Source organism: Tursiops truncatus, chromosome 6 (genome assembly GCF_011762595.2).
Source record: "Tursiops truncatus isolate mTurTru1 chromosome 6, mTurTru1.mat.Y, whole genome shotgun sequence".
Taxonomy (NCBI): Eukaryota; Metazoa; Chordata; class Mammalia; order Artiodactyla; family Delphinidae; genus Tursiops; species Tursiops truncatus.
Genome location: NC_047039.1, coordinates 69,226,468 through 69,244,829, shown reverse-complemented (window position 1 = coordinate 69,244,829; position 18,362 = coordinate 69,226,468). Strand labels below are relative to the sequence as shown.

The 18,362-nt window shown below is 36.7% G+C and overlaps 1 protein-coding gene across 1 annotated transcript in view; it reads right to left on the bottom strand.

Moving 5' to 3' along the window:
* The window catches only part of LOC109549894 (cytochrome P450 1A5-like), a 248,868-nt gene that overhangs the window by 60,597 nt on the left and 169,909 nt on the right, over positions 1 to 18,362 (bottom strand). The window contains exons 5-11 of the mRNA XM_073806222.1: positions 16,843 to 16,932; positions 16,630 to 16,750; positions 15,885 to 15,952; positions 13,224 to 13,387; positions 10,457 to 10,739; positions 2,400 to 2,487; positions 1,065 to 1,166 (exon numbers count right to left, since the gene is read on the bottom strand). Coding sequence (XP_073662323.1) covers positions 13,344 to 13,387; positions 15,885 to 15,952; positions 16,630 to 16,750; positions 16,843 to 16,932 — 323 coding nt within the window. The 3' untranslated portion in view covers positions 1,065 to 1,166; positions 2,400 to 2,487; positions 10,457 to 10,739; positions 13,224 to 13,343. The remainder of the gene's footprint in view (positions 1 to 1,064; positions 1,167 to 2,399; positions 2,488 to 10,456; positions 10,740 to 13,223; positions 13,388 to 15,884; positions 15,953 to 16,629; positions 16,751 to 16,842; positions 16,933 to 18,362) is intronic.

The following is an 18,362-nucleotide window of genomic DNA, read 5'->3' as shown; positions in this document are numbered from 1 at the left end:
AACTATTTTTCAACAGGAAGCAAAGGAGTTCCCTAAATATAATCTCAGACATGATCAAATATTTGAAAGCTGTTGACTGGCCTCAGTATGACTTTAAAGCTGAAACATAAACAAAATCAGAGTTGTGCGATGGGTTGTAAGGAAGCCAATAATGAAGAAACCAGCTTTCTGGATAAACAGGTGGGCACAAAAGAAACTTCAGAACATCATAGTGGGTTCAAGCTCTATTTTCTTCGAGTAAAAGAACATAATTAGGGCTTCCCTGGTGGCTCAGTGGTTGAGAGTCCACCTGCCGATGCAGGGGACACGGGCTCGTGCCCCGGTCTGGGAGGATCCCACATGCCGCGGAGCGGCTGGGCCCGTAAGCCATGGCTGCTGAGCCTGCGCGTCCGGAGCCTGTGCTTCGCAACGGGAGAGGCCACAACAGTGACAGGCCCGCGTACCACACACACACAAAAAAGAACATAATTATGCTACTTACAATTAACGTTTGTTTTTTAATTAATAAAAATGCCTTGAATAAAATAATGATTGTCAAATGAAGTTCTAAACTCTCCATTAGAAAGGAAATATTAATGTATCAAATTTATATTGTACAGGCAATAGAAGATAAGTGTCCTTCATCATCCTTTCACACAACTGATTTGCTTTATTTTTACAGTTTTGTATTTGTAATCCCCCATACTTTTTATTGTATCAGTACCTCTTAAAACTGGGCTCTAAGGAAGCAATCTCAGTTTCATCCTACACATCTCTGGTAACATTTCAACACCTCTCTTAAGTTCAGCTCTACTACCATTAAATTATTTTTTTCCATGACAGTAGTAGAGTGTAACTTGGCAGTTTTCTGAAGATTCCCAGCAACAAAGTCATCTGGAAGAGTCAAGTTCAAATGTCTATACATACCTTATTTGATAAGCAAAGAAAAATAAGACCTACTTAAACTTGCTTAAATCAAATGGAAATAGGGGAAGCTTATTGGCTTGAGTAATTGAAAAGGACAAATGATGATGGTTTCAGATATGGCTTGTTCCAGAAATTCAAATAATAGCTCTAGTACTTACTATGTCTCCACCTCTAGATTCTATTTTCCTTCATGTTGAGTTGTTTCCCAGGTTCCTCATGACAAGATGTTTTTCATTTTGAGTATCTCCTTCTAGCAGCTCCTGAAAAAGTCCCAAGATTAACTCTGACTGGACACTTGATGAGACTCAATAACTTTTTCTCAGTCCTAACAATAACGTTTGAAACTAAAGTGAAAAATAATATACATGTATAATATGGACAAAACAATAAAATTCTTAGACCTAAGTATAGCAAGAATAGTTTAAGACATAAAAATTAAAATTTGAAATGCAAATGCAGGACATAAAACAACGAGATTAAGAACTGTCATAGAAATGTTGGTATTTCTAAAATTAATACATAAATTTTGCACAACTCAAATTATAATCTCAATGAGCTTTTCTGTGGAACTATATAAAATAATTCTGGAATATGTAATGCAAAAATAAATCTCTAAAAGTAGCCAAGAAATTTATGAATACTGAATAAGAACAAGTAAGGCAAAGTGAGAGAATTTCAGATACTAAGATAACTATAAAGTCACTGTAATCAAAAACATGTAATATTGGCACATAAATATATAAATATATTAGTCAGATATGGTCGAGCATCCACAGAAAGATAAGTATATATGTGGTTTTTATCTAACTTAGTGAGAAAGAGTGCCTAATTTAATAAATGCTGCTGATATGATTGATAATCCAGAATTGGATGCCTACTTTTTTTTTTTTTAAAGAAAAATATTGGAAGGAATGGTAGGAGGCTATTTGTATAAATTTGGGGTGGAGAAGGCTTTCCTAAGTAGGATAGGAATCTCAAAAACCATAAAGAAAAAACTACATATATTTGGCTATTTTAAAATCACTTATGTTTTCATGGCAAAACTTACCATAAACAAAATGAAGAGGAAATTGAAAGCTAGGTCTGTAAATTAAGTATGGAAAAGGTTCTATTTTTCTTAGAAACTAGTTACTGAAGGATTGTTGCATATAAAATCCATGTGGAATTCATAAGATCACCTACTGTACATACAACAGAAAGAAATTTCAAACTTTCTCAAATTATTGACAGAATTTCACAGTCAAAACTTAAGTTTTATTGCCCAGAAATACCTTTCTAATCAAGGGAGACTTCTAGAAAAATATGAAAAATTACTCCAAGTCTTTATTTTAAAATAGGTAAATAATAGGCAGAATGGTATTAGTTGGATAATAGAGTGAAACAGAGCAAAACAAACACAAGGGCAATGGAAAACAATATGATCTCAAAATGTTCTCTTCTGGATTTTCTTTTCTTGTCAGAGAGACAAAATTTGGAAGGATCAACAGACTTACACTTCTGACCAAAAAGGAATTCTAGGAATGTGAGTTGATAGAACATTCTGTTTCTTCAGTACCGACTCTTTCAGCGAAAAGTAGAATTCTGAAAAATATAAAAGGCATATGTTACAAAATAAACAGATATAAATAACCACTTCTAGATCACTCTGAAATTATAAACTAAACATAGACATTATAATAACTGAGATACATTTTAAAGGCACAAATTGTTTTGATTAATGGGGGAAATCCTGTAAAATCTCTTCCCAAAGAAATTGGAAAAAGACAGTCTTGGCAAAAACTGCTTTCTCAGGAGGCCCTGGTAACTGTGAGCTAAGACCATTTGTGTTTGGGGGAGGGGGGCAGTGGCAGGGGGTTGGATGATCATTCACTTTTGAAAGACTTCAGTGGATGAATGCACTCAATCTGTCCTAGATTCATTTCATTAAGAGAGAATGAACTAGCTAACATTGCCAAAATCAAGTTCACGTAAGGTAACAGGCCAGGGATTTATCTGACCATCTGTCTCTTTAATAAGGGTATGTTTGCCATCATTGTGGCTAAACCAAAAATACAGAAAATATCAACTGTTGAAAAGGATGTGGAACAACCAGAGAACTTTTTCAGCTTGCTGGTGGGAGTATAAATTGGTACAACCATGCTGAAATATTAGTTCGAATTTCTCAATTAAAAAAACAAATGCTTTATGACTCAGCAATTCCAGTCCTACATTTATATTCGCCAACGAAAAAGTTTACATATATTCACCAAAAACTGTGCACAGGAATGTTCATAGCAGCACTCTTCATAACGACCCAAAATAGAAATTACCCAAGTGGCTTCTATCAATAAAATACATTCATAAATTTTGGTATAGTCACCTAATGGAACAATCGATAGCAATGAACAATGAGAATGAATGAAATACAACTACACACAACTTGATTAATCTTTCAAATAGAACATGGATGAATCTTGCAAGCACAATGTGGTACAAAAGAAGTCAAGCACAAAAGGGCACATTTTGTTTCATGCCCTTAATGTACAATTCAAAAACAGACAAATTGAACTATGGCATTGGAAGTCAGGATAAGGGTTATCCTTGAGGCACAGAGATTGGAGACTAAGGAGGAATGAAAGGCTGGGGGGCTGTGGAATGCTGGTGGTGGTCAGTTTGTAAAAATTCACCAAGCTTTAAACTTACATTTTGTGCACTTTTCTGTATGGATACCTTAATAAAAATTTCCTCATCAAACTTGCGTTTGTTGTATAGAGCAAGAAGCAGTGGTGAGGAGAAGTGAGTAACTTAACTTTCTTTAAATGGGGGAAATTGTTTAAAAATCTTAACTAAAAAGCAAACAGCAGCTTTCCATATATAGAGTAACTGGGTTCGAATCTATCTTGCCCCCAAATCTGGGGAAAACACCACCTTCGATTCTTTCTTAAAAAAATTTCATTTATTTATTTATTTTTGGCTGTGTTGGGTCTTCGTTTCTGTTGCGAGGGCTTTTTCTAGTTGCGGCGAGTGGGGGCCACTCTTCACCGCGGTGCACGGGCCTTTCACTATCGCGGCCTCTCCCGTTGCGGAGCACAGGCTTCAGACGCGCAGGCTCAGCAATTGTGGCTCACGGGCTTAGTTGCTCCGCGGCATGTGGGATCCTCCCAGACCAGGGCTCGAACCCGTGTCCCCTGCACTGGCAGGCAGACTCTCAACCACTGTGCCACCGGGGAACCCCCCCACCACCTTTGATTCTTATTTCAAAACCCGAAGCTATTATTGCTCCTGCTCCAAAGAATAGTTTTCATATACTTGGCTTCATTTCCCAAATTTCTGAAACATGTAGAGTAAGAATATTGTTAACCAAAGAGATATCATCCTGTAAATCACTTCACTGCCCACAGCAGTTTTAACTTTGGAGAGCCTTTTCACACAGTACTATTCCCTGGCCCACAGAGGCCCAATGAAGTGCATTGTCAATAAACACTTGAATGGAAGTGATTCCTCTGAATACATGTTGAAAGCCTTTATGTTCCAGACACTAAGCTAAGCAAGCACTGCTAAGATGGTAGGTGACGTTCTGCCCTCCAGCTGTGTTAAACTCTCATCCCAAGGTGCTGAATTTCTAAACCGCTCTGTTCTCACCTACTGTGAGATGGTAAAACCTGTTGGCAATTCTAAATAGATAGATGAAAATCAAAGTGCCAAGCAGAATAGTGAGAGGCACGGTGAAACCCAGTGAGGACCACTGAGTATGGAATGCTAGGAAATAGTATAACATAGGCCAAGCTGGCACAAAGGAATCAAAGAATGAAGACTCCTTAGAAGAGTGACCAGCTGTGCAAAGAGGTAAGTTGGCAGAACCATACGAAGCTCCTTGATCAACAAAGGGCATTCAGCCTGTCAAGGACTCTTCACAAAAAGAGAAAGTTGCAAAGAAATTTTCAAACACACACCCCCATTGAATGCATGAAGAGGGAACGAGAAAGCTTGAATTTTTATGACTAGTCTTAGAAAGAACAATTAAGATATGTACATTTAACTATATCATTGTGTATATATATATATATATACACACTTATATGCTATCTATGCACATACACACGCACACACACACACTTATCATTCACCTCTATCTTAAAGAGCTTCTGAAGTTATAGATCATATTTTAGTCATCTTTTATTATGCCTGGCATCTAAAGAGCCTGGCTTAAAGTAGGCACCTAAAAACACACATTAAAAACTAAATAAAGTTAGTTTATCTAGTTATGTAGGTGTGTAGAGCTTCTTAATTGATCAATGAATGATCCCAGACTTTTGAGGTTTTATACTAACAGTGTGTGTCTCTTTCTTTATTCTCAGATGCCAGCTTTTGTTTTAATTTAATTAATGCAAAACTTCTATAACCTGGTGTTTTAATTCACAGTTCATGCATCTAGTCTGAAGATTCATCCCCCTCTCTAGACCAAACACATGAATTTTGTGATAGGTACTTGCTACCCTGAAACCTTTCTTCACCCCTATGTGAATTCACAGAAGTAGAGGAAATTTATAATCTCAAATAAATGCAATACTATATTTAGAGCATAAGCTGAAATAGAAAAAAAATCATATTTTTGTTGGCATTCTATTTGCATGTCACATCTTACACTTTCCGTGTGTATATATACACAAAATAATTAATAGTTACATGCAATATTTCACATTAGCTTTTTAAAATATATCACCTCTCCATGCCAATAAATAAACTTCCACAATAATTCAGTAGCTAGAAATATTAACTGTTTGCATGCATGTTTCACACATTATTTAGTTTTAAATTTTAGTTTGGAATCAGAAATGAACAGGTCCAGTAGGCAGAAAATCAGTAAAGACAGTTGAACTTAATTCCACCATTAATCAACTAAATAGTAAGGGACATCTTGTAGACTTCTTCATCCCACAACAGCAGAATGCACATTCTTCTCAAGCTTATATGGAATATTCACAAAGATAGACCACATTCTGGGTCATATTAGAGGAAAATTTAGAACACTGAATACATATATTAGAAAAGAAAAAAGGATCTAAAATCAATAAACTAAGTTTCCACCTTAGAAAACTAGAAAAATAGGAGCAAACTAAATCCAAAGTAAGCCAAAGAAAAGCAATATAAATTAGAGGAGAAATTAATGGAATTGAATACAAGAAATTACTAGAGAGAAAATAAATGACACCAAAAGCTGGTTCTTTGAAAAGATCAATAAAATTGATAAACCTCTAGCTAAGCTAACTAAAAAGAGAAAGAGAGAGAGAGAAAGAAAGCACAAAATACAAAGCCTATGGGAATCTGGGGGCAGGGTAGGTAGAGGATCAGGGAACTGCTCTTGTCCACAGGGAGCAAAGAGAGCAGGGAACTGGTGCAGGATGAGGTGCTAGGAACAATCTAGTCCTAGGCTTAAGCAGTAGGGCATAGGACATAATTTTGTGTGTATGTTTATGTCATTCCTTCCAATATTCCCAAACCTCAAGTAAGCTTTCTTCAGAATTACTCCTAACTCTCAGTTAAGCCATTGAAAAATAAGTAAACTCCAACACCCATCCTTGGGTGTAAACATTACAGGGAGAAAGCAGTGACCCCTTCTCTCCATCAGAGTGTGCAGGAGAAGTGACAGATGCCATTAGACAACAAATGTGTCTGGTGAAGTTAATGAATGGTCAGCTGCCTATCTGTATGCATGTGTGTTGGCAAGATGAAGATGTTGGAGCGGGAGAAACATTGACTTTTCTGGAGCACATTTGAGATGTTACTTTTGGATAGTTTCCTAAGTGCTAGGACACACTTTGACAGTGGTCCTGTGGGGATGGGGGAAGGCTAATGATATCCAGCTGGGATCTGATGTCATAAAAATGTGAGTTAAAAAAAAAAAGAATTAAGGGTGTATTTGATGAGGTCTGGACCTTATAGCTTAAACAGGTGTGAGAGCACTGAACAGATTTTGAGACTGAGGCAACAGGTAGAAATTAAAATAGGAGCAGAGATGCCAGAAATACTACCCATACTAGAAAATCTCGGATACTTCCTTTTGCTACTCCGTTAGATTCATTCATTTAATCATTAATTCATTCCTGCATTCACTGAACAACTAGTTATCGATTGTCTGCTATGTGCCTGAAACAGTGCTGGACACTGGAGGTACAATGGAAGCCAAGCAGACTTGGCCCTGCATTTGTGGAGCTTGCAGGGAGCTGGGGAGGTCAGCATTAAGGTAATGAATGAAGGCAGGTATTGAGGCAGGGATGGAGGATTGATCAGGAGTTCATCAAATGACTATAGCCCAGTGCATTACCCTTAGAAATAAATGTCAATATAAAGTCTGAAAAAGATAAAACTATATTTAGTAAATGCATTTTAAGACATCAGAAAGACAGTAATTAAGATCCATTCAAATGAGCATTTTGGAACTTGGTCATCACACTTAGCTGGAAAATTCATTCATGCAACATGCTTCCATCCACAGGGGTAGAGATAAAGGCAACAGTATTGCCTGTATGTGTGTAGTTTATGGTTGATGGGGCTTGATAGTGATGTTGAATTAAGGTAAACTATTCTCTGTAAATAACTTGAAGGATAGAAAAGACATATAAACTTTTATAATTTTTGTTTTAGCTCTCCTACTGCTAAAAATGTGTGTCATAGAGAATCAGTTGCCTGCATCCTGCTTTTATTCTTATCTGAAGGGGAAGCCAACGGTGCATTCCTCATAGGGCATTTGTTTTTTATAGCCTGTTAAGCTGTAAAACACCTCCCTTTAGCTATTTCTGATTTAAGGTGTACATAGTACTGTGCCTTTTTTGTTGTTTAAAGTATGAACCTTGGATTTTGTGGGGACGTCCTGTGTGAATCTGAAACATCAAATCATGTGTCCACACACTTGGAAGCCTGGATCTGTAGATTTTACAGCCTAATTAATAATTATTTAGAGAGTAAAATCCCCAAAGACCCCTTCTACCTCTCAAAAATGGTTCTGATTTCTTACCCTGTCATGTGGGTTGATATCACATCTGAGGTATAGGTTTAACTGGGAAGGAATTAGAGAATTTCAATGTGGGAATATATAAATGTCTTTATAAATTTTGGTGCAAGTTTTCGTCTCTGAAAAACACTTGGGACCAGACACATTCTGTGCTCACTTGCATCATGCAGTGGATAGTTTCTAGTCTGACCTTCATCTTCATGGTGTTACCAAAAGCCCCAGGGGGCTGTAGCTACAAGGGGGGCACAGTGTGGTAAGCATCCATATGTACCTTTGTATAGCAGGATATCTAATATCTATTACTCTTTTTACTTCATGTATAATGGCTTTAAGCACTTCACTTGTCTTGGATTACCACTGATGCAGAAATTGCTCCATCGTCATAATGAATTCTGTGTGTAGTCTCCAGTTGATTATTTAGAGTGTTTATGTTATAAGTTATTTCAATATAAAATGTTGGTACACTGTGTTGCGTCTAATTATATTTCATAAAATAAATTATTTCCAGATAAGTAAATACATATAATTAAAAATAGCTCATCGTTACATATTAAATGAAAATGAAATTAAATGAAAAAGAAAAGTTATTTCTATTTTGCTTTTAAATGTTCTTTTCCCTGTCTTATTCTTATCCATGTTTTTAAAATTACATAAACTGCAAACTTATGAATTATACAAAAAGCCCAACAGTACACTAATCATGCCTTAGGAGCAGAGTTAAAGTGAAAATTAGCATTTTACAATACAATGTGTTAAAATAAATGTATAGAATCTTATTTGCTTACTGTTTAAAAAAAAAACAAAATAAGAGTTTTAGAAAAACACAATTCCTTAAAGAAAATACCAGATAAACAGATAACAATATTCCTATAGTGTTCCTGTCCTCCCCATTATTAGTGCATATACAGAAGATTTGATAGTTTTTTACAGAAAAAAATGTAAGGATAGTTTCAGTTTGACACACTGTCACGTGGATAATACAAATAATTTCAGAAGCTTTTACAAAAAAGGACAGGCAATCCAATTTGTTTATTCCCAAGGATTATGCTGAATTTATTTGTACTTGGAAAGAAAGACAAAGTCCTGACTTTAATCCTCAATGTCTGTCAGTTGTTTAACTTCTCGGCTTCCACTGCAACATCCTGGTCGAGATGGTCATCATCCAGATGGTCTTAGGTCATTATCCCTAAGTGCTCTCTCCATTTGAATTAGACTCCAGACATGCTCTCAACTTCCGCCTGGATTTCAAGCCCTTTATAATGCAACTCCCCTTAAAGCTTCAATCTGAAATTCTTAGTTTTTCACTGTCCATTTTATGTCCTTTATATGCCTTAGCTCATTAACAAGTTCAATTAAAGAAGCACATACTTAGTGCTGGGTACTATACTGAAAAATTTTTTAATTGCTGTCTTTTTTTTTCTCATAACATGTTATTATGGGCTGAATTGTATCTCCCCCCCACCCTGCCGCAAACTCATATGTTGAAATCCCAAACCCCAGTACCTCAGAATGTAACTGTATTGGGAGATAAGGTCTTTAAAGAGGTATTGGGTTGGCCAAAAAGTTCGTTTGGGTTTTCCAGTAACATCTTATGGAAAAACCCAAACGAACTCTTTGGCCAACCCAATAGTTAAGCTAAAATGAGGCTGTTAGGATGAGGCTTTAATCGAATATAACTGTTGTCCTTACAACAAAAAGGAGAGACACAGGGATGGGTGGCCATTGAGAGAAGGCCATGTGAGGACAGCCCATCTACAAACCCAGGAAAGAGCCTTCAGGAGGAACCAACACTGCTGACACCTTGATCTTACACTTCCAGCCTCCAGAACTGTGAGAAAACAAATTTCTGTTGTTAAAGCCACTCAGGCTGTGGTATTTTGTTATGGCAGCCCTTGCAAACTAATACACACGTATATCTAGTAGGTATCAAAAGGAATTAGTAACATTGTAAAAACACCAATTTGCTCTGAAGTTAAATTCATAATCCAGAAAACATAAGAGCAGACATAAAAATAGATTTTGAAGAAACCCACCCCCGCTTCAAGTCCCATTCCCTGCCTCTCTAAATCTGGCTCAGTCCACCTATTATCACCATGAATGTTCTCTGCTGCTCTGGGTGACTCTAGCTCCCTTCTTTGGACCTCTTGAATACCTAGTACCTAGTCCAGTGGAAAGAAATATATTTAAAGTCAGAACCTTGTTCTTATTCTGAACCCAATATTTAAAACAAATATCAGTACACCTGTCTATTGTAGCTGGCATTAAGGGAAGGAAGATAGAACTCCTTTTCCTGCTCACTCCATCCAGCAGTCCTCGTTCCCTTCTTCCATATTCACAGTGACACAGTGACACCTGGGACACCATCACGTGAGACATGGGTTTAAAACCCCATACACTCAAAAATTAACTCCTACACTAGGATGGCATACAATGAACTGAACAGCACAGCATAGGGGTATGAATTCTAAATTTCTTGTTAAATGAATTTGAAGCCCATAATTTTTCTGAATTAAACAAGAAACCCTCCACCCAGTCTGAGAATCGATGAACAGGAACTACCTGTGCAGCGGGTCTCTACTTGAAGTTGGTATGGTGTTGGCTTCATGGCTAAGCCATACATGGGTGTCAGGTCAAGCTCGGCTTCTGGGCACTTCTCCAGCTTGAGCTGCTGCAGAACTGTGGTGAAGAAAATGAATATCTCATTTCGTGCAACATCTTCTCTGAGACACTTCCGGATTCCCATTCCAAAAGTCAACACCTTCTCAACAAAGTTCTATTCAGTTCCATGTTTTCATATAGAAATCTCTCAGGTCTAAATAAATTGGGATTATCCCAAATAGTTCTGTATAAAATAGACAAAAATAAAAAATTTTAAAGGAATCATTTTATCACTTTTACCTTTGTTGCCAACTTTTCCATAATAATTTTGTTTTGCATAAAGTGTTCTGTTCAAGTTCAGAACATCCTTTATAAATTATATATACATATATGTATATAGTTATGGAGCTATGTAATTATATAATTATTACAGATATATATGTCATTCTTTCCTTTAATATGTTGACAGGTTTAGTTATCATAAAAATTTAATACAGGGCTTTCCTGGTGGTGCAGTGGTTGAGAGTCTGCCTGCTGATGCAGGGGACGTGGGTTCGTGCCCCTGTCCGGGAAGATACCACATGCCGTGGAGCAGCTGGGCCCGTGAGCCATGGCCGCTGAGCCTGCGTGTCCGGAGCCTGTGCTCCACAACGGGAGAGGCAAAAAAATAATAATAATAATAAAATTTAATACAATTATTTTTCACTAAAATGACTTCTGGTTCATTAAGTAGTGAATAAAATACATGAAATGTATTTAAATTTTTATCTTAAATGAATAATTCCACAAAATTCTCATTAGAATATTCCAAAATTGTGGCATAAATAAGGTAATAAATATTCAATCTCCTTTGCTTTAAGCAAAATAAGCAGGAATGATGAGACTGAGACACACCTCTCACTCTGGTGCTCTCTCACTATGTTTAGGAAATAGCCTTCATACATCATCACAGGAGGAGCCAGGTCTCCTGAAAGCAGCTCTGATTGAGGGGGTTGCCCACAGTTCCCAAATTGTTGTGCATTTGGTTCTCTCTTCTCCCTCCACCTTTTTTTTGTTACAGGCACCACATCTGGCTCGTCTACGACAACTAATGTTTGTGAGTTGCCTACATCTTAAGCCATACATCAGGGACTCACTTGACTTCATAAAGAACTGGGTCTCTTTGCCTATAGATGTCACCCTCTGTCTAGGAGAAAAATTTGTTTTCTCTCTGCCCCAGAGGTCATGGACCTGGGGACTTACAAGTCATACTCAGTCCTCCAAGAAACTTCGTTTTGCTCTCATAATCTTTTAAAAATAGTTAATTGTTGCTGACATTTAAAACTCAGGAGATTCCACATGAAAATCTACATTTTCACGTTCTTTTTTTTTATAACTGAAAGAGCTGATAACAGTGGGACAATGCCCTGCTCGCCAACAGTTTACGGGGTTGAATTAGATGCAGCAGATGACCTCTTGCCACTGCTTCAACAAAGTACAATTCTTTCATTTTTGGTATTTTCCACTGCTCAGTGGGTGCTTGAGTTTGTGACCTTTTAGATTCAACATGAATAATTTTCCCATAATATCAAGTCCTGAATTACATACTCATTTACTTAAACAAGTGCCTCCATACAAATAGGATTTTTTTACCAGCACCTGTGTTAACTGAGTTTGTTTGATCATTACTCAATATTCAATACAATCACAAGTTCTTAGGATACTAGAACACTTGGGATACTTGGGGTTGTACCAACTGAAAATAAATGCCATTCAATTTACACTGACTGTATTTCTTCTTATAATGCATTTAAAAATGCTTAGGTTTATCCAATATGATCACTGGGTGGAGAATGGATGTATCAATCTCTCTGACAATCAGTGTTCCAGTGCAACGGTCTGTGCAGTGTATTCTACCATTTTGCTAGTTACAGAGATTGTGAAGGTGCTGTTAGGTACACAGGATAATCACCTCCCTCCCTAAGAGCCTGAAGCCTAAGCCATCAGTCAGATGAGATGTTGGGTGAAGACGGAGAAGCTGTACAGAGTACTGTACATACAACCGGCTGAGTGTATAAGAACGCTATCTTGGGAATTCCCTGGCAGTCCAGTGGTTAGGACTTGGTGCTTTCACTGCCAAGGCCCAGGTTTGATCCCTGGTTGGGAACCAAGATCCCGCAAGCCGTGTGGTGGACAAAGGGGGGGAAAAGAAAAGATTGCAATCTTTACCAGTTTACTGGCGACATCAAGCCCTCACCACATGGAGCATATAATTTCCATTAAACAAGATCTACATATTAAACAGGATTTAAACTGGATGTGAGTCCTGCTTCTCTTACCTGCTGAACATGTGATCGTAAGTAATTTGTTCAATCTGGCTGAAAGTTTCTTCATCAGTAAAATTGGGGTCATGCTAGCACCACTATATAGGATTACTGTTGAGGTCAGAGGAGATACATCTGAGCTTTTGTGCCCAGCACACAGTGGGAGTCTATAAAGATTAACTGTACTCACCGTTATTCCCACCAGTGCCATCACCACTCATCACCCTCACTTTTCACTGCCTGAGGTACCTTAGGCTCAGACTGCCCTTCCGTAGTTGATATGGGCAAGCCTCTAGTTGCATTTTATTCACAAATATTTACTGAGTGCCTACTATGTGCCAGGCACTGGTCTAGGTACTGGGGTTGAGGAAAAAGCAAACAAACAAAAAGGGAGAGAAAAAACAAGTCCCTGCTTGGTGGCTTACACTCCAGTGGGGGGTTTCAGGCTGCTTTTCAAATATCAGCTGGTCATACACATGCAGAGGGTGAGCCCACGAAGTCCTTCGCTCACAACTCCCCCAGTGAGCCCACTTTTGAAATTCGATTTACCCTGAATGAATCTGTATTAAGATTTCATCCTTCCTATTATCTGTGAGGAAAGAAAACTGAATTTATTTCCAACTTCTTTCAAGAGAAACAGAGGGAATGAAGTTTGGTTAAGAAGAATGTAAATTTTTCCCAGATTAATAAATAGCAAACAAATAACCAAGCAAATTTTATCTCAGGAAATAATTTTGGTGGCTTCCTCATCATGATTTACTTGATACATGTTAATAAAGGTGCATGTTTTCCTGGGAATGAAATAACCATTCAGAGTAGTATCTGATGTAGTACTGTAGGAAAGAGAAAGGCAGCATTACAACGCATCCTGTAAATTCAAATAACCCATCCCTAAGCTGCCTCCCATGATGCATGGACTATTTTTTGTTAGTGTTATTTTTTACTGCAATAATGATGTGACATCTTTATAAATCTCCCTTTGTTCATTAATTGATATATCTTCTACCTATTGTCAAATCACTAATTTATTCTTTTTCTTGTATTTGTTAAGCAGGCATTGCTATGAGTTAAAATCTCTAGAAAATTATCTCAGTATTTCTATGACAGAGTTGGTCATAAGTAGACACATTCGAATACAACCAGAAACTATTAAGGACATTATAAAACATTTTCTTTGTACCCCATGTGTTTTTGGCTTCTATTAGTAGATTAGAAAAACAAAACATAACATCATTTAGTACTTGATGGGAGGAACTAGGAATTGGAATGGAATTGGAACTAGGAAATCTGAACTCTAGATACTGGTCTCAGTGAGATGTTGGGCAAATCTCATATCTACTCTATGGTTTCATTTCCTAGCTGTGAAATGATATTGGTTGTATTGGATGGTCTCTAAGCTGCTTCTAGAACAAGTATTCTATTTTTCTAGTCCCATACTCAGACTTCATTATGTATACTGTACATCTTTCCCTTTTATACCTCTGTAATTATGCACAGTTTAGATTAAGCCATGTTATATTTCCATATGGCACTCCCTAACTTCTGAGATGGCCCTCACACTCACTTCTCCCCAGAGAAGCAGTGACATTTCAATGTGATGAGTTTAAGAGCAGTCACTGGACACATTTGTCTTAGCCACTTCTGGGTTCTCTTTTCTGATTAGCCAACCTATAGAGAAGGTAATACATCTCATCTATAGTTATTAATGGGCTGAGCTGAAGAGCAGGTTTCGTGCAGAGGAGACTGCTGTCGTCCAACTTTGCCAGAGTCTGAGTGTAGAAGTATGTCTAATTCAGGTAAAAAGTATAAGTAAGCCTCCTTGGTCTAGCTGTAAGCCAAACTGTGCAAACTAGCTCTGATCATTAAAAAAGTTAATATCTGAAACTCTCTCTGACCTACTTTCATCTTGCAGCTGGTACTGAACTTTGGCAAATAATATGGGTATTCTTCATCGGGTGCCCTCAAAACCCAACAAAGGAGAAGGTCAAAAAAGGGATGGAGCCATTTGTTGGAAGGATTACCAGCTCCTGGTATAGCCACTTGCCTTTCTCAGTACATTCCTGTCCACACTCCCTCTGTGGATTCAGCTGCTCAAATTCTACTCTGCATAAAAACCACATGCTCCCACCCTATGGAAACCTAGCATGTAAAATTTGATTTCACTAATATTAAACTATGAGTGACTATATATTCTAAAGAAGGACTCAATGTATAAATTTATTCATTGTAGGGTCTCTCTTTCTAAATATATACTTCTGAAACTTCATATATAAAAATGCCTTTCCACATAACTTTTAAAGAGCACACATGCAATAAATATTTATTAGGGTACTGTTTGGTCTTTCGTGTATGTGTGTGCATACGTTATATATAATAGCAAAACTTTTGCCCCCTTACCTAAGATTCTTCCATTTATCTTTTTAAAATTCATTTCATTTTAACCATTTTCTGCTCTTTAATCCCTTGTCCTTTTAAATGGAAAATGGTAAACATCCAAGTGGAGAACAGATTAATCCCAAACAACATATCAATATATAAGATGCCTTTTACGTTTGTGCTAAAATTCTTGGTTTATATCACACTACTCTCATTGGCCGATGCCTCTGATCTTTATAGTTGATATATTAGTTTATTTCTTCACTTCTAATAATATAATGAATACCTATTTCCTAAAATATATTTCTCCCTATTAGTGAGGCTCTCAGATGTGTTTTCAGGATCCCAAAGATTATGATCACTTTCATTTCATCCCAAATAATGCCTGTAAACTTGGCAGGTCTCTCTGTTCCTGATTTCTTAGTAAAGCTTGTAGGTCGTACTCTTCTATGAAGCACCCAAAGTCACCCTACAGAAGCCTTTGGGACAGAAGAGCTGCATATTTAAATGTAGGATGCTTTTTATACACTTAAGTTAAAGATGAAGTCTACTTCAACCAGAAAGGGGATCTGAAGAAAAGGGATCACAGTGAATAGATAGCATCATGTGTGAATATGGAGAGCAAATGAGAGAGGCAAAATACAGGGGACTGAGTGGCTCACTGTCTGGGCTTGACTCTGCTCAGCTAGTGGTCTGGCCCTTGGAGATACCTGGGCTGAGGCACTGCATTCTGCTCTGCCGATTACCACATGGCGTGAGAGACATTCCCCCTCCTTCGCTGTATAAAGATGGGAAGAGAAAAAGCACGGAGAATTTAATTTTTTATTTTAGTTGTGTGGAATGGAAACAGTTCAAACCACCAGAACTTGGGTTGTTCACATACATATTTAATAAAGCCTATCTACTTAGTCTATACTTGCATGCATTTGGGATCTGGAGAATCTGGCATAAGGTTCAGTAAACTTTCAAATATCTATAAATGTAGACTCTGTTTAATCTGTTTGTGGCAACTAGCTTCCTCGGTCTACTGTTCAGTAAAATTCTTAGCTACTGAAAATGAAGCCACATCACATTAGCAGGCGGCTAACGCTACTCGTAAGGGGAAGTTAAGTGAGTTTGTACAACGCTTAATAGCCAAACATATATTGTGGTTGGATTATCAATTGTTCCAAATTTCTATATCCTCTCTCCCCTTAATTTTTAAATATAAGATGAAAGTTAATGGCATCATAGTTTAGTTATAAAAAATATTCACAAAATTTGCCTTGCTCTATGTTAAAATTTCATTAAAGGTTTCAAAAGAAAATAAAATGATTTTAAATAATATTAAAATAACATTAACATACTATAGATTTTAAAGCACTTAAAGTATTCAGTCTAATGCCTGAGATTCCTCACTCCTCCCCACACCACCTTTGGGAGAGTTGTTGTCCCAAAGGAGCAGCATATCCTTACCAATGAAGAACAGTAAAAGGAAGAAAGGAGGCATGTCTGAATATTTCATTTATGAAAGCTTCTGTGGAGGGTAAAAATTTCCTGTCTTCAAACCTGGTTGATTTCATCCCAATGTTTCCATCTGGGTAAAAAAAAAGGTTTTTTAAAAAATTTAATTTAAAAATGAAAATATATTCTTATAAGAATTATACTTTTCATCTGAAAGCATGTTACCAATTTCTTCTTGAATTTTGGCTTGAATTTCTGGATAGTGTATCAAATAAAGAAAGCTCCAATATAGACATGTTGATATTGTTTCAAACTCTGAAAGAAAAAAGAGAGAAAAAGTGTCTTGGAAAAAAGTATTAGCAAAATTGGATCCTCAAGTTACTTTGTATTTGAATACTAAGAATCCAGGGAAAATAATCTAAATATGAATACCAATTAATAATACAATTATTATACATTAACGTTTATTTCAAAATATAGGCTTAACCTCTTACCCATTAGAACAGCCACTACCAATAAGCAGAAAACAGCAAATGTTGATGAGAATGTGGAAAAATTGGAACTCTAATGCATTGCTGGTAGAAATGTAAAATGGTGCAGTCACTATGGAAAACAATATAAAGGGTCCTCACAATATTTAAAAAAGAATTACCAAGTGATCCATTAATTCAAAAGAGCTGAAAGCATGGATTTAAAAAGATATATGTACCACCATGTCCATGGTAGCATTATTCACAATAGCCAAGAGGTGGAAACAACCCACATGTACATCGATGAATGAATGGATAAACAAAATGTGGTATATGCATGCAATGGAATATTATACAGCCTTAAAAAGAAGGAGATCCTGTCACTTGCTACAATATGGATGAACCTCAAGGACATTATGCTATACGAAACAAACCAGCCACAAAAGGAAAAATACTGTCTGATTTCATTCATATAAGGTATCTAAAGTAGTCAAAATCGTAAAAACATAAATTAGAAAGGTAGTTGCCTAGGGCTGGGAGTACAGAGGTGGGAAAATTGGGGTTTAATGGGCATAGAGTTATAATTTTTGCAAGATGAAAAAGTTCTAAAGATCTGTTACACAACAATGTGAATATACACAACACTACTGAATTGTACATGTAAAAATGTTTAATGTAGTAAATTTAATGTTACATGTTTGCAACCACAAGAAAAAATAAAATAAAAGTTTTAAATATATAGGTATTATCTATAAGGCAAATGAAAACACTGGAAATATTTCACTACAAAATAAACCATTGTTACAATGATAATGGCTATGATCTATGTATAATAATAATTAATATCATAAATCATACATAGCTATTGAATGCTTTTTCTGTTCTATGCTCATTTTATTGAAGAGAAAACTGTGCTACAAGGACATTATGAACCTTGCTCAAGGTGACAACTCAGAAGAGACAGACTCAGGACTTAAACTTGGACTTATCTGGCTTCAAGGCCATAAGTTTGTATAAGTGCCTAATGGAAGGTTGAGTACATTCAATTTTTTTAAATACTGATTTTTAGTGTGCTTGCTTTGTTTTAAAATTCATCCTTTAAACAACGTATCTTCACTTTTGATATTATCTATACATTGGTAAGATGTTTTGCATTATTGAAAATAAAAGCCAGAAACTCTATGTAAAACTTCATCTTTTTCTCAAGGATAACTTTATACTACATCAAAGAATGTGATCAGGGCTTCCCTGGTGGCGCAGTGGTTGAGAGTCCTC